A 21,511-nucleotide genomic window follows, 5' to 3' on the forward strand; every position below is an offset into this window, starting at 1 on the left:
AAATGCAGCGTGGCCTGGGCTGGGCAGAATCTCACTCTACAATGATACTTGCTGTATATTGATCAGAACTGGCTCAGTGCTTTATGAGCCACCTGAGAGGTGAGATGAGCTGCTACTGGAATTTGTGCTTGATAATCAAAGTCATTTGTCATTCTTCAAAATGCTCCATGAGTAGATGTTTGATTTGGGTACCTGTGAAAAACAGAGGACAGCAATCCAGAGCAAGAGGCAGGGAGTCAGCTGGCACAGGTAGAGTGTCCTGCTGCCCACCCCCTGTTCCTGATTCAGGGGGCATCTCCGCTGCAGCATCCCGTCTGGTCCCATGGATACCATCCCATGGGGCAGGACCCAGTAGCCGTGCAGCTCTTGGCTCAGCAGAGTCCTCCACCACTGGCAAAGCTCTCCTTGATGAGGCCTGGAGAGCCGCAGCCGTTGTTGCCGTTCAGCCCCCAGCTGCCTGGTGCAGAGAGCTCCCTCAAAGCCCTCCTTTCTCCTTCAGTTTTTCCAGATTTCCTAGACAAACTCCTCTGGGTTTGGGTTTTTTTTCCCCTCCCTCTCACTGACAGGTACAGGTGGCCTTGCTGCCCTCTCCTTGCACCACCCCCAGCTTGAATTTTAAACTATTTAACAGCTTTAAATGCACCTAATGAGGTTTCAGTCTGCACTTTGCTGCCATCCCTCTCCTCTGACACCAGGAAGAAGAGTGGTTCGGAAACCTATTGCAGACTTCACTGCGTTGGAGATCTAATTACATGGTAACTGGTGACCTTGTAAGTACAGGGTAATCTGCTGTGTAATACCAGGGTAAATTATCCCAGTACTTCTGTCTTCTCCACTGCAGCCTTCTGTAGAGATGGAAATAGAGCCAGTTAAACGGTAATTAATCTCTGAACCATTTGACACTCACCCAAGCCGGTGAGGAGTAACCAGCAGAAGCCCTCTGGCTCTGCACAGGGCAAGGGACCGGCTCAAGAGCCATCACTCTGGGAGTGTCTGGTGTCACCTGGCCAAAGCAGGGGCTAATTTGTCACCCAGCCTCTCCGGGGGACAGCTGCCTGGGGCAGTGGGTATGGGCTGCTTCTCACAGCTGGATGCAGCTGTCTCCTGCCTGCCCTTCGTTAAGCATCGCTTATTCAGAGGGACACATCCAGAGTCATCTGTAGGAGGAAGGGGGCAACCAGGGGCATGTGGATACCCGAGAGGAACAGACAGGCACTTGCCCTGTCTGCATTAGCAGGATGGGGCCAGAGGTTCAGAGCGGCTCATCCACAATGAGGGTGAGCTGTCTGGAGCTCTCCCTGACCCTCACTGTGACGGAGGTGCGTGGGAATGGCAACGCTTTCCTCTGAAACCATCCAAACCATCCAGGCACAGCCCCAGGCATCCACCCTGAAAAACTCCAGGCAAAGCAGCTGAGAGACCCACTTTCTCCCTACCATGCTAACAGCGTGTCACCCCAGGGCTGGGGGCCACCTGGGTGACCCCAGGTACCTTTATGGCAACAAAATATATTTGCACACATTTTAGACCTGCTGACATTGTTCCCTCTGGAGAGTTTCAGGTTTTTATAGTAACCACAGTAATGATTTTCAGATTATAGACTAATAAAATATTTGAATTTCTTAGGAACATTAAGGTGGGCACTGCAGGATTCTTATGACATTTAAACAGTGCTAAAAAAAAAAAAAAAAAAAAAAAAAAAAAAAAAAAAAAAAAAAAAAAGAGGGGGGATTCTGAGTGCATTTCTTTTCCAAACAGGAGCACTGAAATAGAAAGTCAAAATCCCACATGCTGATACTGAGATCAGCTCTGACACCTCCCCTCTGTGCCTGTTTCACTTGAATACCTGACAAGTTAAATAAGCAAACATGGGATTGCGGTGTCCTAGTTGCAAACCTGTTTTTGGCAAGTGAGCCCTCCTCCTTAGTCACTCTGCAGCAGGGACCCAAGCTAAGAGTGTTTGACTCCAGTGCCATTGCCCTCTGTGGGCTGGATCACATCTAATGGGTGACACAGAGTTTTTGCCCCCCAGCCTGGACTCACCACCCCACCCAGTCACGGTGCATTCTGACTAAACAACTGGGCAAGACTGTAAAGCAAGCAAGACATGGGTCTAGAGCATCCCATCCTTTCCATGGCACGCAACATACACTGTGCCACAAGGCAGACTGCTGCACCAGCCCCCTGCCACTGGCTGGGTAGCAATGTCATGCTTTGGAGTGAATAAGACTGCACTGAATAAAGCAGGGGCATTCTGGAGGAGGAAAGTTGCCCCCGCAGCTCCATGGGTTGATATGGCTGATAGCTCTGTGCTTCATTTCCTAACCTGTAAAATGAGGCAATGCAACCCACTGACTTCTCAAAGATGCTGTGTGCAGGTAACAGCTGGCACAGTAAAGCAATAAATGACATGGAAAAGCCTGCCAAAAAAGGGAAGAATACTCAAATGTTTAACTCAGCGTTAGTTATACCTGGCAAAAGAGACAGAGGGTTACACAATTAATATCATGGAGAAGAATAGCAAAAAATTTCCTTTGTTCTGCAAGTACTTCTGCCTTGTACCTCAACTGGATCATACAAGATTAACGGCAGGTGATTATGTGAAGTCTGTACTACAAGGCAGAGGCCAAGTGTGAACTCAGGCCTCCCCATTATCATTACCTGACCTTGCATGTTTCTTTTTGCAACCTCAGGTTTTTGGTTTTTTTGGGGTTTTTTTTTGTGGATAGGATTTCTGGGTGGTTATTTTAAGAAAACTGTGTTAAATTTCTTGCTTCTGTGCCAGGTACCTGCTGTTTAACAAACGGGCAATGACTAAGCATAGACTGGAAATTAGAAGCATCAACGAGTTAAAGCAATGAGATTCTGGGACTGTCTTCCCTTAGGAGCACATTTAATAGTGTTGCTTGATTATGAAAAGGATAAATCTGATGTGATTGATGCAACAGGGGATTAGATTCGATGATCCAGGGAATCCCTTCCAGCCCTTTCCACTCCTAATGAATTTATTCTTTAAGGGCAGGGGGGGATGCAGTGCTCTACTGACTGCAAACAACATGTAGATACCTGAGGATGGCTAGTGGGTCTCCATCCCTAGATTTAACCACTTCCCAACACCAAGAACGTGGAGCAGGTCTCTTTTGCCTGATTCTGCCCATCCTGAACATGCCAAGCAGAGGTGGACACAAGGATCCTACCTGCCTCCCTCTGCATTTTCCAACTCTGGAGGACTTCCAGAATTCATTCTCCTTGAACCAGTACCACAAATGTCTCAGCTTACAGGTTCCCTATGTATTTCTAAGGTACTTACCTGTCTCCCAACACCATAATCACCATGTCCCTTGCAATCTTTTTTCATGTCAATCTCCTCACTGAAGATGAGCAGGGATCATCTTTCATCAATAGGAAACTGAGGCACAGAAGGACTAACGGAATTTCCTATGGTGGCAGAGGACATTGGTAGCATGGAAGGGATCTGCTGCTCAGTCTAAACCTGGGATCTCACTGCTGGAGTCTTCTTCTCCACACACCTAACTGGGCTTTCCCTTTCATAACAGGAATAACAGAAAGTATTTTTCAGCCCTGGTCTGAGATTTTCATCCTCTGTCAACCCATTCCCATCCTCTGTCAACCCGAGGGGACTGAGCTTAGGGTTTCTGAAGGCACAGTGCAAGTTTGTTTCAGAAGGGATGCACAGGGAAAGCAGTTATGTTCCTTTTTCCCCCTGAGTAGTTTTAATTCTTTAATTCCTACTTGCTAATAAGATAAAATGCTGCAATTTCTGCAGGATCAAATGGTGCAGGATAAGCCAAGGGAATTTATTAATTAGCATGCTTCCAGGGCTGGGAAAAAAAATAATAAAAAGAAGCAACAGTGTTATAGATGATAGCTATAAATATGACCCAAGCATTACCTGCCATGACATTTTAACCAAGGGGACACTGTCATGTTATTTCTGGGCATGGCACTATGGTAGCGAATAAAAATCATAAATGAGAGGTCAAGGCTTTTTCTTTCCAAAATGTGGCTATTCACAGACACATGCTACATGTCTTCAGGGCCTGATCCTGCAAATAATACCAGGTATAGCACTTCTGCGTGTGAGTGCTCCTCTGGCTTCCCAGGGATTGCTTGGAGCAGTGAGTGCTAAGCCCAGTGGTAAGTGGTTGCAGGATCAAATTCATAGTGTGCCAAGCATTTTGGATGAAAAGAGCTATAAAGAAGTCACATATTATTATGTCACATTGCAAAGGTCAACTCCAGTATTTGTTCTGTCACAAGGACATATTGATAGGGAAAAAAATGGCGTCAGGGCACAGGGGAAAATAATTTTTTAAAAAACGCCTTCAGGGCTGAGGATACAAAATTACATCAGTGTTTAGAACTAAATTCCCATCCACACCCCACAATTCAATTTTGGCTCAGAAAGGCATAAACGTAACAAAATCACCTTTCAGTGGCACGTCTTCTTATCCGCTGACATATCCCCTGTAAAATCAGTGATATCTAAACTCACGCTCCCATGTGATTCTGGCAACAGTCAGGAACTGCCAGAGCCCTGCTCCGTCACAGATCCCGGGAGGGCTTTGCAAGATCCACTCAGCTGCTTAACACCGTGTAGGCATTCGCTTATTCCCAGTCACTACTGGGGCAGGAGGAGTGCTGGTGATGCTAGGAAGAGGCTGGGCAGTGGGACAGCTAAGACCTTCATCACCTGGCCAGGAGCATACACCTCCCCTAGCACTGTCACAGGGAGGTTTGAGTAATTGGACCCCAGTAATTTGTCCCAGTCACTGATGCTTTGCAAATAGTTGTGCCCATCTCTCTGGGCTTGCTGGCACAGGGAAATAAAGAAATAAAGTGTGGAAGCCATCGCTCTCCTGCCTTAACTTCTGAGGGGTCATAACTGCTCTGCAGACAATGTGTTTTGGTGGATTAGCTCGATCCCCTTCCAAAACAGACTCAAGCAAAGGCTCCCCAACCTTCTGGATCAACAGAGCACTTCCTTGTGTGCAAGCAATAAAACTGCACAGGACAATCAAGTTCAGTGTTTGCCCCTCTCAGAGGCTTCTGCAAGCTCACCTCCAGCAGCCTTGCAGCTTGCTGGTGGTGGTTTCTGGGATGCTGTGACAGCTGGGGACCCACTGGGCTGAGCATCCCTACGCAGAGGCTCCAGCAAGCAGCGAGAATAGGATGATGGTTGGCCTCTGTGGGAGGGAGGGCAGGGTGAACAGAGGTGTTACCACCCATCAGTTGGCTCACACAGCTCCCATCAGCCACCACCCTGGCAAACCCAAACTCCTCTGCACTGTCAGAGCATCAAACTCACACCGATCCCTCACTGCTGCTCCTCCAGGCAAGGGTTGGGAGCAGCAGCGGGCAGTGATGGTTGACATCCACTCAATTGAAGCTGCAAGCACCCAACCAGTCAGACACCAGGGCTGTGTCTACACTAGCAAACAAAAGGCATCAGAGCTGGCACGTGACAATCCAATGGTTCCAATGGTCTGATTTTAGTCCACTCCAATTTGACAGTGTCTAAACAACTGTTGAGAGGACAATACAAGCCAGGGACAGTCCCCAGTGAGCAGTGCAAATGCCACCCTGCTTGGAGGCAGGGAGTGGTTTAGCTGCACGGAGACAAACCATGCTGCGCTCGCTGCCATCAGAGCCAGAGGACAGCCCACGCTGTCCACTAGAGCAGACACAGCCTAAACACCCATGGAGGAAGATTGCACTGAGGATCTCTGCATTCATTCCTTATTGTCTCACCATACAGACAAGCCCCGGAGAGTTGCTAGAGACATGTGCAGTTCCCATCACACACGAGAGCCCCTTTGCTGCCAAACGCACTAGACCCGGCCTAGTCCCGAAGCCGCTCAACCCCACGTGTCATTTCATGCTCAAGCAGCACCAGTCCCCCGTTTCAGCTGCCCCAGGGGTCGAGATCCACTCACTGTTGCAGCTGCCGGTGGTGCCAGTCTCTGTCGCTGCCACGCTGCGCTGAACTGGCCCTTCGGACGCGGCCCTTCCTGACAGTGAATGGGTGAAAACAAGGGAAGGAGACAAACAAAAGAGAAGGGAAGGGTGAGAGAGGGAGGGAGGGATGGGGGGGATGAAGCAAGGGGACAAGAAGGGAAAGGGTATGTCTTTAACCGAACCGTACGTCTTTCACTGGCTGCAACACCCCAACACTGCACGACCCTTGCTGAGAGGGTACCGGGCAGGTGAGACCCTCTGGCCCTGGTCACCACAAATCGCACCCCACACCATCACCTGCACCAGTGCAGAGGGCCAGCTGGGCGAGAGTCAAGAGGGGCTTGGTCTCCTGAAACTTCTCCTCGGACTGTGAAGCCACATCCATTGGGGGACCCAGAGTCCCTCTCCAGACAAGAGAAGTTTTAGGAGGCTTGAGTGGTTCCTCTGTTTCTGGTACTCAAGCATCCTGCTCCTTGCCCATCGCCAGCCCTCCTGGGCATGGTGCAGGGACCCATCTGCCTCTTCCAGCAGAACAAGACCCAGGCCTGATGTCTTCACTCAAGCAAGCTCAGGTTAGCCAGAGTTAAAGGCATCATTGGCCAAATGTCCCAGTGAAGCATCACCCTACGTTTCCCCAAAAGTCTTTGTCCCCTGTCTCAGGTTGGGGGAGGAATTAAAAATGTCTTCCCATAGCTTCTGATCACCCACAACCCTGCCAGCACTTGCAAAGCTGAACCTTAGGAAGGAACAAGGGAAGCAAAATGGTGGAGCAGAAAACACAGCACTACGTTTTCCTGTGTATCAAAGCAGGAAAGGTTTGGGGAATGGGAGGGAGGAGAAGGGGTAGGGATATCAGTGTGTAAATTAGGAGTGAATGACAAGCATAAGGTCTGCTGACTTTCTAGTAAGGTGTTCATGTTCCCACTGGGACAAAAATGAGACAAAATCCCAAGACAAAAGGGCAGTTGGTGAGCTCAGTGGTCTGGGGGGAGACTTCTAGCTGTGCTGTTAAGGAGCTCAGGCTGACAGCTGCCCAGGGAATACCAAAAATATGGTCTCAGGGTGTGTTCAGCTAGTCATCACTCTGGACGCCTTCCCACCCTGCACCAGGGGTGAAAACTGAGCTGCTAAACGTAGCCCACAGCTCATTCTGCTTAGGGAATTGCCCCATGAATGACTGACTCACCTCCCTTCCCAAAAAGTTGAGGTAGGAAATGGGTGGCGGAAAGGCTTGGAAAATTGTTTCATGATGGTTGTTTAAATTGCCTCTCCATTACAATGTTACAGTTGGGGAAAAAGAAAAGAGGGGATCTATCGCATAAAGCTGCATCATAAAGCCAGCTGTGGCAGAGGTATGGACATTGGAAAGAAGCAGAGCAAATGAAGTCATCCAGCAGTGGAAAAAAAACATCAATATAATATAGTGCAGAACAAAGCAAATCCTACCTCAAACACGGAGCTGAAAGAGAAACATCTTCCTCTGTCAGATCTATTACCATGCATTTATTCCAATAACAAATAACTAACACAGAGAGTAACCCAAACCTGATTTATTCCTCTATCTAAGTAAATATGAAGAGGCAGACGAATCTGACTGTAAAAACCACTGATCTCATATGTTTTCCTTGTATGTAGTCAAAAAAATGGGAGTGGAGTTTCTGCCTTGCTGCCAGGGGATGCTGGCAAAGCACTGAGCTATAGATATTGTATCTTGTCACTAATGACTGCAGGGAACTAAAAGGGATTTGGATTTTTTAATGCTTCACATTAATTGATAATTTGGTCTCAGAATCCACAGTGGAACACAGGATTTGCTATATTGGATCAGTCTAGTGGCCCATAAAATCTGGCGTCTTGCCTCAGTGATGCTCAGAAAAATTGTCATCCAGTGTCTTTGTTATAAGGTTGCTGGCCATTTCTGTAAGGCCATACAATCGAAAGAGATGAAAGGTATTTTTGGCCTGCACAGCAAGCCTCTTTAAAACCCTGAAACATGGTTTTGGCAGGGCTTTTTTTTTTTTTTTTTTCTTTTTAAATGCAAGGAAGAAACTCTGTAACTATTTACAAACCTTTTCAACAGACAGGCTGCTGGTTTTCCTCTTGGTCACCACAGCCCAAATAGTGAGAAGGTGAAATTGTGTTTTCAGAGGGCAAATAAGAACATGACTGAGGCCAGAGCAGGGGAGATGTCTTGTACTGAGCAGAACAATATTGATTAGGCAGTGTAAAGATTTCCCTCACTAATTCCTTTAGCAATTTTATCATGTGTTGCTCGCATAATTGGATGGGGAAGAGAGAGGTGGAATCACTTAAGCGTTCAAAGCTCAACACACACGGAGAAAAGATTCCTATTTTGTGTGTGTGTGCAATTTTGTGCATCATTGCCCCTTGATTGTACATTGAACATGCTCTCTTTGACAGCCTAGCCCTAAACAGCCTGCTTATTAAAGACAGCTGCTTGCAAATAGGGGCTTTCTCCATCCAGCTGGCGTGGAGAAGGAGCTCACTGTGGCTGTGAGAGAGGCAGGACTACGAAACAGGGCAGGGATCAGGAGGGGAACACCAGTGGAAACTCTGACCATGCAGGAATCAGGAAGAAAAGAGAAAGGCAATGGTTTCTTCCCCAGCAAACATCTTAATTAAGGAAGATGATGAAGATATTTGCATCTTAATTTTTCTAGGGAGGTCTTCAGTTTGCCTCGAAGCAAGTCATAATTTATCCATGCTCCCACTAAACTGGATTATAACTTCACTGCCTCCAGTTCTTTTGCTGATCATACTGAGGCTTGGGGATGCTTTCCTGACTGATGTGTGTGATCTCATGGCTGTCCCCATGGTAAAGGAGAGCTGAGATCATGGTCCTGCAGGTGGGAAGCAGGAAGAGGCCACTGGCCAACTGGGATACAGTGGGGAAATGAGTCCAGCAACCTAGATAAGGTGAGAAGGGAGGATTTTACACATCCAAGTCTCCCTTGATTGTAAGTAGCAGTGCTCCTTCCAAAGAATGAACAGTTCATTTCCATATGCTCAGAGCACACACACTGTTTCTGGTCCCCCTGGGGCTAGAATAATGAAGTTCATGGGCATATGGTTCTCCACCTTCTTCTGCTCTAGCTACAGTTTAAATCAGGCCACCTTGGCAAAACCCAGGAACCATCAGCTTCTCTGGCCTGCCCTGTACAAAATCCTTCCTTGTTTCTGGTGACACCACAGAGGAATGTGGTTTGGATGGATTTTTACCATGAGAGAGTCTATCTGGCTCAAAACTAGGCACTCTGCTCTTTTCCATGCAGCTCACAGCTTTCAGGCTAATGGGATATTCAGAGTGGGGACAGCAGGAGGAAGGGAGCACATTGCATACAGGCAGCCTCTAGCAGGTAGACAGGAACCACATTTGGACAATACAAATTAGAACAGGGGAAATAAAACCCAAACAGTTTCACAGTCAAGGCAGGGAAAAACTACTCAAGGATGGGTGGGGATCACAAGTATCTTACTGTGCCTCCCTGGTTCTGTTGGCTGCACCCAGAGAACACTGAAAATAGAAAAAAGTCCTGCCCTCCCTAGTTAAGTTTTGTGGGAAGGGGGTTTTTTTGAAGGAAAGGGCTCCTGAAATCCCTGCAGGAAACCTGCTGTTTCAAGTTTTCACAGCAGAGGTGAACAGGCTTGGGTAGTTTGGCTGTGTTAAGAAAGAATCCCATATTTCTGAACTGAACTGAATCTCTGACTTCCTGGGGATGGTGTCACTACCCCTCATCTGGGTCCAACATTTGACTGGTTACTCCCAGTCCCCAGCTCACAGGAAAGCAGAGATCAGCCTGGACAGCTTTTAAGAGCAGCCAAAGTCCAGTCAGCTGGGACCCTGACCTCAGTCAGAGATGCAGAGGGGAGAGTATGGAAACTGAAGAGCCCGCAGAATACGTCCCACAATATCTTGCAGTCCTCAACAATCACTGGCACAGAGATTTCCTGAAAGAGGGGAGGTATTTTGTGTCTGATAGCCCCTTAAAGATTACTTTGCTTTTACAGTTCTGTTCAATCACTTTTTCAACCCATCTCAGCTGTTGGCATCTCCTGAGACAAGGAGTCCCACCACTTTACTACCCACTGTAGCATCTCTGTTGGATCTGAATCTGCCAAGTACATCACCAGGTGGTTTAGGTCAGGAAATACTGAACAACAAACAGTTCCTCCCTATCTGGCTACATCTATGTCTTCTGCAACTGGAAGGCCAGGAGTTAAAAAACATTAGGAAGTTAAACGGAAAGGCTTTGAACTCCCACCTCTCTGGGGCTCAGGCCAATGGTTGGGAGAAAGCAAAAGCCTCAATTCAAATGCCTGGGAATGGGGCTGAGCTTTGATTGAAAGATCATAAATTTGATTAGCTCTCAGTAAGGGTGTGAGGGTTTTGCGGGGGGACATAGACAGGTTAAGCACGGAGCTTAGTGTTTGGGTGAATATTGAGACTACATTAAACAAAAAATCTGAACCAAATGACTTGCAATCCAGCAGCAACATATTCCGAGAAGGAGAAGAGGTGAGTGTGGAGGTCAAGTACCATAGCAGGGAGTTTTTATTTCCCCAAACTGAACTGCTCTTTTGTGCCTGTGCTTCAAAGAAGATGTCACCAGATTGTGAGAGCTCTTCACCTGCCACATCCCTCTCATTACCGAAATGAAATAAATGGCAACAGCATGAAAACAGCAACTCAAGCAGGAAAAAGACAGGTAGACAGCGAGGAAAAGGGGAGGGGGGAAACAGGGTGCAGGTGGAGGTCTTGGCAGGGTGGAGAATTAGGGCAATTACCATTTCTGAGAAAATGCCAGAAATACAACACAACCTAATTTCCCAAATTAATTCTTCTGCACTTGAGATGCTTTGTGTGAAGGGCTCTTAATGTTTTAAACAGGAGGAAGGGGAAAAAAAAAACACCCCACAAACGGCTCAACACTTGTTTTTCCCTCAGTGTAGAAATGGAAAAGCATTGAGAAAAAATGTCTGGCTAAAACACAAGATGATGCTGTTACATCTTCCTTTCAGGAGATAAGGAACTGTGCCACGAATTCAATTTGCAGAGGTTTTTATAGGAGCCACAGAGATATCAAAGACCAGCACGTTCAATATCACACTGACTTTTCCTGCACGCAGGAAACACACCAGGACAGGCACAGATACACTTAACCCACACACCCACATTGAGCGGTTCCCTCACCTCCCCTGTTTCCAGCCCTACCAGAAGTCAAGGCAAAATTGGCTCTTTTGCCCCGAAACCACCAGTCAGGGCAGTTGCGAGGCACCATGGCATGAGATGTCCACTCCTCATGGGGCACACAAGTGTCATCTAGGGGGAATGATGGCAGTGAAAATGAGGAAAGAAATAATGAATCAGGGGTTGGGGTGATGGCACATATGGGGTAAACAGTTGCTGAGAAGGGCATGTAATACTTTCAGCAGCAGACACGGACTCCTGCACATACCAGGACTATGGCTCTGCCTGGCTGATCCATCTGTATCAGTACCAGGAGTCTCCAGGTCACATCTCCAGGTCACATCTCCAGGTCACTATGAGACTTTTTTGCCCTTGCTTATGTAGGTATGACAAAGCACTCTCCGGGATTCCACTTAGTACAGGGGTAAAGTAAAGCACTTTTCACTTCTAAGTCCTTTCCTTAGGGGAACATATATTTACAGATATGAAACCTTCCCAACACACAAGCAGAAAAGATGTAGAGTAGCACATAATATTTTTCACCTCAGAGAAGGGGTAGAAGAGACAAAAGGCTATGCTTAGATGTTTGGCATCTGCACTGCACTTAAGTGCTGGCAATGGTACTGATGTTGGAAGCTGGACATGGCACACACGCTGTACCATCTACACAAGATCCCCCACAACCATCAGCATGGCCAGGGACTGAGCTTGCTTTCCCTCACCCATCGGCACTGGAGCGGAGCCTGAGCACACTTGGTGTCCGGAGCTGACTACTCCTGCCAGCGTACACCAGGTCTACTGTAAAACCTGATAGTGGCAGCTTTTTTCTCCTCCAAAGTGAGACAGTACCATATCCCAGATAGAAATTCTGAGGGAGTTTTCTTCCCCTCTGCCTGTGGACATTCCCCTTCATAGGTGATGGTGCAGAGCCCTAACACACCCATCGCAGGGCTCCTTCCTGGTGCTAACAGGGCTGGGCAGCAGTTTCCCGCTGCTGGGATTGATCTCCCATGCTGTAAACACGCTGCATGAGATGGACAGCAAAGCAACAGAGAGCATCAGGGGACACAAAAGCCATTGTTGTACAGCTGAAGGATACACATGGGCATTAAGGGGCCCTGCCAAGGATTCACAAAAATGTTGGTGGGAAAGTACAGCTAAACCTCTGCAGAGGGTTCAGAGCTGGTGGGAACAGAGCACCATTCAATGATGGTGTGATTGTTTAGGGACCCTCTATGTAGGAGAGTGTGGGTCAGGCTAAATCTACTTTCAGTGTAGGGTTTGTCTATTAGTCTTATCTACCATGTTGAATGAGCTTCTGCAGGAGCATGACCCAGGCAGCTGCTAAACCTCAGTGATCTATTACTTGCAGGGAAACTTCACTGGAAAAATAACTGAATGTACCCAGGAGAAAGAAAAGTATTTTGAAATCTGCAGGAGAAGAACTGAAGTAAGAGACGGTCTAGATGGGACATGGTCATCAGAAAGCAACGTGACAATGGGTAGTGAAAACTATCGATATAGGTTTTTGCTAGCCATTTTAAAGAGAGAAGAAAGAATATGTTTACACAGTAAACCTTCGTGATTCAGAGGAGGAGGCATCTGCCAGAGGGATCCTAGATGTTTTAAAGAACACTGACCTAAGGCCAAAGTCATAGCAGAAATGTTGTTTTGGTTCTGATGGTCTAAGGATGTGAGAGTCAAGGTTCACAGGAAGAGATATTAATCTTTTATTAAACCAACTGAGAAAAAAAATAGCTCAAAGAGGGCTTCTGTGACTAAAATTCATTCTTTTACCCCCTCCAACAATATCATATGTTCTATTAAAAGATATTACTTCTTCCTGCAAACTTTGTCTCTCCAAAATCCAAACAATGCTCCAGAGTGGTGAGGACACAGAAACAGTGAGCATTTTTTGTTATTATGTTTAGCTCTGTGTTGCTAGAAATAGAAACATATTTTCACAGCCCTTTGCAAATCCTGCATGTGTCTTTTTTTTTTTTTTTTTTTTTTTTTTTTTTTTTTTTTTTTGACAAGCAGGTGTCCTCTGTTTGATGAATTGTAACCAGGAGAACACTCAGGACAGACCTCTAGGAAAGGATGGTGCTAAATCCCTAAGAGGTTTCAAAGTCCAGCCCTGTATTTGGGGCAGGATGCCAGAAAGGTAGGACATAGGAGATCTGAACAGAGGGATGTCCTAATGAGGTTTAATGCCTACATAAATCTTTCCTCTACTTGACATGTGTCTTCACTGCTGATGTCCCCCATGTCAGGACATTACCTTGGAAGTTATCAAGGACTGTTGACTATGGTTTAAGACACTGTTCTCTTCTAAAGATGATGAAATTTCCCACATTCCCTGGGCAGCTACCACATGATTTTGTTTTGGAATGGAATTACACATTTTGGGAGATGAAAAGAAAATGGTCTGGATTTCACTGGAGCACAGGTGAGTTCAGAGCCACAGAAGGGCTCTGGGAGCAACCAAACCCTAGTCTGCTGGGTGAGAGGGCAGCTAGGGGACCTTAAGCCCAGCCCCAGTGATGCCCCCAGCTCTGGACAACCCCCCCCCCCGCCACCGTGACAGCCTCCAGCTCCCTGGACAGCACTGGGAAGGCACCGTGTGCCTGACTTGCTGCAGTCTCCATGCCACACTCAGCTTGGCTGAGGCAGAATGACCCCGACCTGCAGCGTCCCACCACCTGCTGTCACAGTCCTGAGTCATGCCTAAAAAAAATCACCTACTCACACTTTTTTTTTTTTAAGAAAACAACAAGGAAAACTAAATCCGCCCAAATCTTTTCTCTCCAATATGGATATATTCCATCCTGCCTTCCCACAGAGACCCACATGAAAGATTGCACAGCACATTACACAACACATCACAGAAATGCTTCTTCAGCATCCCCGCCTTTATTCTTCACACAGAAGCTGGGCTACTTCTCCCTGTCTCCCCAGTCCTTCCACTTTCCTCCGCTTTCTAATCAGATGCTGTTTCACCTCTCCCCACCACCTACACCTCCACAACCATCTTCTCTCCATCCTGGCTTGTTGAAAGAAGGTTTAAAGGCAACAGCTGACGGGATCCTTCTGTGATGCACAAGGAAAAGGACGCATCTGTCTTCAGGCAGAACATGGAGGGCCTTGAGGAGAGGGGAAACAAGCTTCTGTTGCTTTTGTTACGCAAAGGTTTGTTTTCTGTATCCAAATGTATAACAGGAAGTTAAGCAGTTCACCTTTGTTAAAGCACTTTTGCATCCCACAAATGCAGGAGCCAGATGGTGTTCTTTCTTTGTTTTAAAAGATTAAAAATGGGAAAGAAAGGAAATGGCTAGGAGCTAATCCTCAGCCCGAAACATGCTCACATATTCACATGCCCGGTTATCCAGGCTCATGGGGCCTGGGCAGAAAGAAACATGGGGACCCAGCGGACCGAAGTGACTCTGCTTGCAAAGAGCTCCAGACCTGTCACTTTGCGTCAGCTTTGAGGTGGAATCCTTCACTGTGTTTCCAGAAAATTACAAATTACAGTATTCTCCCTGGGCTGCAGCTTGGACACACCAAGCAATATGTTCTAGAAACCACCTGAAGAGGACTTTGTTCCAGGTCCTACTGGTGGGAATGGCAGGCTGTGGACAGGGGAGAGCTTGCTATGCACAAACACACAATCAGACATGGGAATTTCACCAGGCAGGTTTTAGATGTGACCAGTCACCAAAGAGTTTCAAAGTTCAACTCTTCAGCCACATCTCCACCTTCCACAGGTGAGACCTAAGAGCAGTTTGGTTCTCACACTTGGGCTCATTTGCTGTCTCCCTGTATCCGTTCAAAACCCCTCACTTGGGTTACCTTGGTGAATTTTATGATAGGTCTGTGCACTGAAAAGGAATGTCTCGGGAGCCTTGAAGGGCCAGTTTTCATTCAAGGGATGTTAGGCATTAAAATCACAAGGAAGACAGAGCACAAATGCACAACTGTTGTGAAGCTACACTGTTTTTCTCACCTACATTTGCAGGAGAAAGTGAATACTTTTTTGTACCAGAGTTAAAGTCAAGTGTAATACAGTCAATTCACATGATCCCCATGTGGCTTCATTAGTGTTACAAGCAGGTTTCTGTTCAAAGGGTTGACTACTCTTATACATGGGGATCTTAGAAGTGCAGGTTGCCATGTAGAAACCAAATAGATTTCCCAGTCCAGAGACAGCAAGACTCCTCTCAGTTCTCGCAGAGAACGAATGCAGCCGTGCTGTGCAAAGGCAGAGGGAAAGGTGGGTACCAGATAGTGGTGGACAGGGAAGGACACAGACTGTCACATAACTGTGAGTGCACCAGAAGGGTGAATAACGAGACCAGCTCCATGTGCTCGCCTAGTAAACATGCATCCAGAGCATGGACTTACTGATCAAGAGTTTAAAAGTACCAAAAATCTGTGAAAACAGAAGAAGGAAAATCAGCTAAGAACAAAAGATTACTACTGTTCTGAAGCTCAGCTCTTGCTCTGTAAACAGGCGATAACTAGTTACTACTTTGTTCACGTATGGCAGTTTGTGTTAGCAGAGTAAGTTCACTAAAAGGCCTTATGACAGTACACGAGATAGCATGGAGCAATCCTCAGCAAAGCGCTTTGCACAGACAGGATGAGGTCTACAGGACACCACCACAGAGAAGACAAAAAAATTCCACAACAACGAACTGGCCTGTGGAGATCATCTCAATCCTCACTTTCTGAGGGTCCTCCCAGCGGGCACATGGCAATAGCAGCAAATTGTCCCATTGCATAGAGAGCTCTTGGTGCTGCAGAAAGCTCAGCTGGGATTGTCTCAAGTGGTGTTGGGGTAGGTCTAACACAGCTGAAGGAAAGGAGGCAGGCAAGAACATGGGTAATCGCATGGGCAGCTTCTCATCCTCCTCTGGCCTCTTCTCTTTCCTACTTGCTCCTTCCTGCAGTTTCAGCAGTGATGGGACTGTAGCCACCTCTCTTCCCTCATCACTGCCCAGTACCTGCCTGAGATATTTCCCAACATGGGCTTTTGTGCTGCACAGTGAAGACTGGTTCCCTCACTGGTAATTAAATGTAGTGATAAGCCAATGTCCTGGGCTGGGAGAGGTGATAGGTCTGAGCGGAAATCTGATCACATTTTTCCTCCTCTCCAACACGGTAACTCCACTTGGCAACTGCCTATGACATAAAGAAAACCTTCTGAATCAGATCAAGACCATAGGTCAACCCTATGGTTGGTCAGGTAGCTGATAGAAATCATCCTCAAAGCCAAATATCCATGTTGTAATCAGAAATAAACCAACCTCAGTTCAAGCATCAGGCTGTAAACCACCGCTCCTTAGCCTGAAAAGCCTTCCCTGCTGGTGAGTGGCCCAGAAACAAATACCTACTCCAGTGTGCTTCAAACACTTCACACATCACAGCTTCTCCTGTAGCTGAGGCAGGGTGAGAAACACGCTGTGTCCCCCAGGGAGGCTTCCATCCCGGCAGATAGGGCAGTGCAGACAGGTACAAAGGGAGCGAGCAAGACAAGGGGACAGCGTGAGCACAAATCACAGAAGAAAAGGCTGGAAAGGCATTCCTGACTCATTGAGTCTGTCCCCAGAGATGAGTGCAGGATTAGCCTCTGCACTAAACCCAGGCATTTTTACCTAGTTTCTTTCTGAACTTCTTTAATGACAGGCCCTCAGCAGCCTACATCTGGCAAATTATTCTATTCTCTAAATTATGACCCTGCTCGAAAAAAGTGTTTTGAGGTCGAACCTAAATTGCCTATTATTTCCTCTTCCATATTTTATGCACTTATCAGTCAGTCTTTCAGTTGCCTTTTCTCTAGGTTCCTGTATTATGTTTCTTTAATCTAACACCAGAGGTCACAGCCTGTAGTCTTTGTCATCTCTTTGGATTACCTTTAATTTATCAATGTCTTCAAAAAAGAGGGAGAAAAAATAGGAAGGAAGTAAGAATGAGATGACTTCAGAGCCATCCCAAAGCATGTGACTGTGTGCTGGGCCATCACAGAGTTCTGTGTGTAGGTATCTGCAGGTATGTCTGAACTACGAGCATGCCCAGGACTCAAAAGGACTGTGATTCAGGGATCAACATCTGTGTGCGTGTTTCAATGAGGGAATAACCAAGTGAGTGAGCCCAAGAGCTCCAAAAACTGATTTACTCTAACATTTCCTAGTCTCCCTTTGCTCTGAGCATTAGACTGCCGCTGGATCTGCCTTACCCTGTAGTAATCAGTGCTGTAGACATCTCTTGACATCCCAAAGTCTCCAATCTTCACCAGCAGGTTGGCTCCGACCAAGCAGTTCCTGGTGGCCAGGTCTCTATGGACAAAGTGCTGGGAGGCAAGGTACACCATTCCAGAGGCGATCTGGCTAGCGATGTGAAGCATCTGGGATAGCCCTAGCTCCCCTTTGGCTTGTCGAGGCTGCCCATCCACGAGGATCATAGCATCTGGGCCATGTGCCCTATAGGGAGGAAGAAGCAAAAAGCATAGAGTTGGGTCTCCAAAGTGACCAGGAGATTGGAATCCCACACGGTCGCTGTTCCTGCTGAGGTGGGAACTAGCCCCCAACTCTGAACTGTGAGGATGTACACACAGCTCCAGTGGAAAGAAAAAAAGAAAAGCTTAAGAGAACAGGAGGCTGGGGGAATATTTGGTGGGTGAGTGGGTGCCATACATCCTCATCCTATCCTTACTCTACTGCCAGCAACCTCTTATGGCCACAAATGGAGACAGACTGCCAGGACAGAGGGACCTTGATGCAACATGGACATTCTTCTCTGGCAAGACCTATGCAAAACTAATGAGCCTCCAGATATTTACAGGTTTGCTCCAATTAATTCTTACACCCTGGAAACCTTCCCAGAGGTAGAGATATCACCCCCTTTCTTCCACAGCCATCATATTCATGCTACCTTGTCTCTTTATTAATCCCATATCACCAAATAACTACCCTCTGATCGATATCAATACAGCCAGAGATCACAGAAAAGGTTTCAGAGGAACACCAGCAGCTTCATCCCTGGAAAACACCTTTTATACTCTAAGCTATCCCTGAGGTAACACAGATACTGTGAACTGTGAAGACACAAACACAGGTGCAAAGGTTAGACCTGGATGTCAGCAGATGCAGGGAACATCCTGGGCAACAAAAGGAAATATTCTGATGAACCAAGTGCATTGGAAATGCAGGACTTAAGGTCAGTCTTATTCCTGTCCTGTCTCCTTTTAGTCCCCTTCCTTGCTGCGTACCAAGCCTGTCTTTGCCGTGTTCCCTCTGTGATGTCTCTTCCCCTGGTAGATCTCACCTTGTAGTAGCCTGTGTGAAGGTGGTATAACAAAAGCCCTCATATTTAGGGAAAAGCAAGAGATTTTGCTGTGACCTTCCTCCTTGAGACTAAGATTCAGTACAGCTTTTTCTTCAAGGCTTTCATACTGTTCTTGAAATAATTCTTGGCATTTCACCCCTGTCATCAGCAGTAACCCCACAGAGAGATAGCAAATTGAAATTGCACATACAGAGCTTTCCCTCTTTCTTGACATGGGACTGAACAACCCACAACAAGATCCAAACTGTTTCCCTCCTTTGTCTTCGTTCCCTAGTTTCTCTGTTGGGCTTGAAGGCGCACCGAAGGGATTAGTATCCAGGCATTTGAGATGCAAACAATAGTTTTTCAAATACCCCCTCTTCAGCTACCTCCTGCTGCTCTACCGAAGGTTCCCTCATGGTAGAAAGAACAGCTGGAAGCAGAGAGGAGCTCTAGAAATGAGTGCTGAGAAGCCAGGAGTGTTTTTTGGGACTCGCGAGTGGGTGATGTTGCAGTGAATGTGGGATGAGCTGGCTGGGAGCAGCATTGTGGGTGGCAGAGCTGGGGCTGCCGGAGGCATCCCAGAGGCTCGTGGGCATGGTGGGAGCACTGGAAGAACTGCTGAGGGCAAGAGGGATTCGCAGAAGAGTGTCTGCAGTAATGACTGCTTGATGTCTTATTTAAACAGCCCACAGACGGGTTTACCCCAGGAAATTACCTGGTGGTGACAACAGATGTCGACAGCATGTGAAGCTGAGCCAAGATTGAGAAGGTTAGTTAAAAACAGCAAAGCAGGACAAACAATAGCTTCTAAAATTGTGCTGGACAGTTTGTACCTGTCATGCCTTGCAGTTACACCATATTTAGCTGCAGCTGATACCTGTTGTCATCAGAGGTAAACATTTCTAGGTGAGAAGTGAAGCTTTTATTACTATCTCATTACTGCCACTTTTTTGCAAATACAGTAATGGCCCCCAAAGAAATGTCTGTTTTGGAAGGGAACAGATGATGTTTAAAAAATGGTCAGCCAACGCCTTCACTGGTTCTTTGTACATCCTACTACATGGGGCACACCTCAGTATGTCCTATATAGTACATACACTTCCCTTCCTCCCTTTCTCCATCCCACATGGTTGTAGTCTAGAAGAAAGAATTATCAACACATATATGAGATTAACAGGAAAGATATTAGTACATTTAGTTGTGTCAAGAAGCCTACAGGGAATACAAGAAGGGTCTGCCCATCTTTCTTAGGGAAAGGGGTTTAAGTCAGCTTTAGAGAGAGGCCATAAGATCGGGTGGATCTCCCACTAAAGAACCCTTGGGGTTTTTTTTCCATCATGGAGTGATGGAGGCTTTTGTCAACATGGGGAAGAAAATCACCTAATTGGCTTTTTCTGCTGAAATTCTTCTTTGTCCCGAGACAGTCCCACTGTGGGGCTGCTTCACTGGAAGGGCTGACGCAAAAACCTCGAAACTTCGCAACTTTTCTAACAAAATCTACTGCCTGAGTTAACAGCAAATGGCAACAGCTTACTATAGACTGCAAAGCGGGTCTGCAATGACAAAGTACAAATATCCCTACTTCAAATTTGCTGCTGTCACAGAGAGAAAACAAAGGCTAGAAAACTAGTGACAAGAAAAGGGAGGAAGCGATGGAGGTATTTGGTAAGCACTGGGGGAAGGCGGTTGCTGCAGACCCCCGAGCTGCGGGTCTGTGAGCTGGGCAGCACCCAAGCACACACAACCTGCAGGCACTCTCCAGCCCCAATTTACACCAGCCCTAGGGATGCCATGCTCCCTGGAGAGCAATGTCTGTACTTCTCCACAGCAGGATCTTTTCACTATCCCTTTTCTGTTAGCCAGGACACCATGATTACAGTCTCCCCCAGTATGGGCAGCAGGGCAAATTGTTGCACCACCAGCAATGCTCTTACAGGCAGGGGCCCTGGGAGGTGTGTAGAGCCATCCCAATACATGCCACTTCTAACCCAGCTGGTAGGTGTTGATCCTAATGCTTCCCCTTGCCACACTAGCTAATTTTACAGACCAGTAAAATTCTCTCTCTTCTCTGGGAAGCACAGAAAGGTCTAACAACACTGAGGGGAATTTATTTATTGTGCTTTTCTCTAGGAAACTGGGTCTAAAGTGGGCCTCTTCCACTTTACTGCTTTTCCAATTTCTGCAGTTAAGCTGGGAAAAGTCCATCTTAGTGTCTCTTACAGACTCCCAGCACCCCTGGCCTCCAGTGCCTGGGAGCAACCATCTCCTGCTGTGGGCTGGGTGAATCATGCCACAGTAAAATCTGCTGCTTGCTGAGGGATGCCCCATGCTCCTGCACCACCAGAGCTCTCCAACGCCCCTGCAGCACCCCAGTTTTCCACCAGCAGATAGCTGATCTGACAAACAAAACCCAAGACTCTCTTTCCATATTTCCCCTTAGGCATTTCAAGTTCCCATTTGCTGGATATAAGCTCCCTTGTCCCAAAGCCAGCTTCCTTTGGGACACAAAGGGCTTTCAGTGCCTATCACACACCAACATGCAGAGAAGAGAACTTATAGCTGCTTGCTCCATAGCTACATGAGAAGGAGAAGCTGGCAGCTAAATGCAGCTGAAAGATGAGAGGATGCAATCCCACAGACCACACAACTGGAAAGTTTCTTTCCCTTCAGCCAGAAAGGTGTCCCAAGGCAGGGTTGGGACACAGGGGTGATGGAGTCCGTGGCTCCAGCAGAAAAGCAGCCCTAGGAGCACATTGTGGTGTGAAGCAATTCCACGAGGCATTAGCAGTGGGGATGAGACATCCCTCTGAGACAGCGAGGAAGCCTGTTTTGTACTATACTGTTTGGGTAGTCAGAGCAGTGAAGGAAGCTATGGCTCAGCTGCAACATCTACCTCCTCTAAAGGAGAACAAGGTTGATGGTTCTGCTGGGGAAAAAAGATGGATCAATTTTCTGCTCTTCCTTTTGAAACACTTCAAGAATGCATCCTCTCACAGT

General features: G+C 47.0%; 1 protein-coding gene across 2 annotated transcripts in view; it reads right to left on the minus strand.

The window, feature by feature from the left end:
• Positions 1–21,511, minus strand: part of NTRK3 (neurotrophic receptor tyrosine kinase 3) — a 180,642-nt gene that overhangs the window by 14,905 nt on the left and 144,226 nt on the right. Inside the window, exons 14-15 of one of the 2 annotated variants that reach the window (XM_026856299.1) lie at positions 17,424–17,667; positions 5,958–6,032 (exon numbers count right to left, since the gene is read on the minus strand). In XM_026856299.1, coding sequence (XP_026712100.1) covers positions 5,958–6,032; positions 17,424–17,667 — 319 coding nt within the window. The remainder of the gene's footprint in view (positions 1–5,957; positions 6,033–17,423; positions 17,668–21,511) is intronic. The other variant, XM_026856300.1, reaches the window with a different exon arrangement.

This window comes from Athene cunicularia, assembly GCF_003259725.1.
Source record: "Athene cunicularia isolate RWA chromosome 10 unlocalized genomic scaffold, athCun1 chr10_part1, whole genome shotgun sequence".
Taxonomy (NCBI): domain Eukaryota; kingdom Metazoa; phylum Chordata; class Aves; order Strigiformes; family Strigidae; genus Athene; species Athene cunicularia.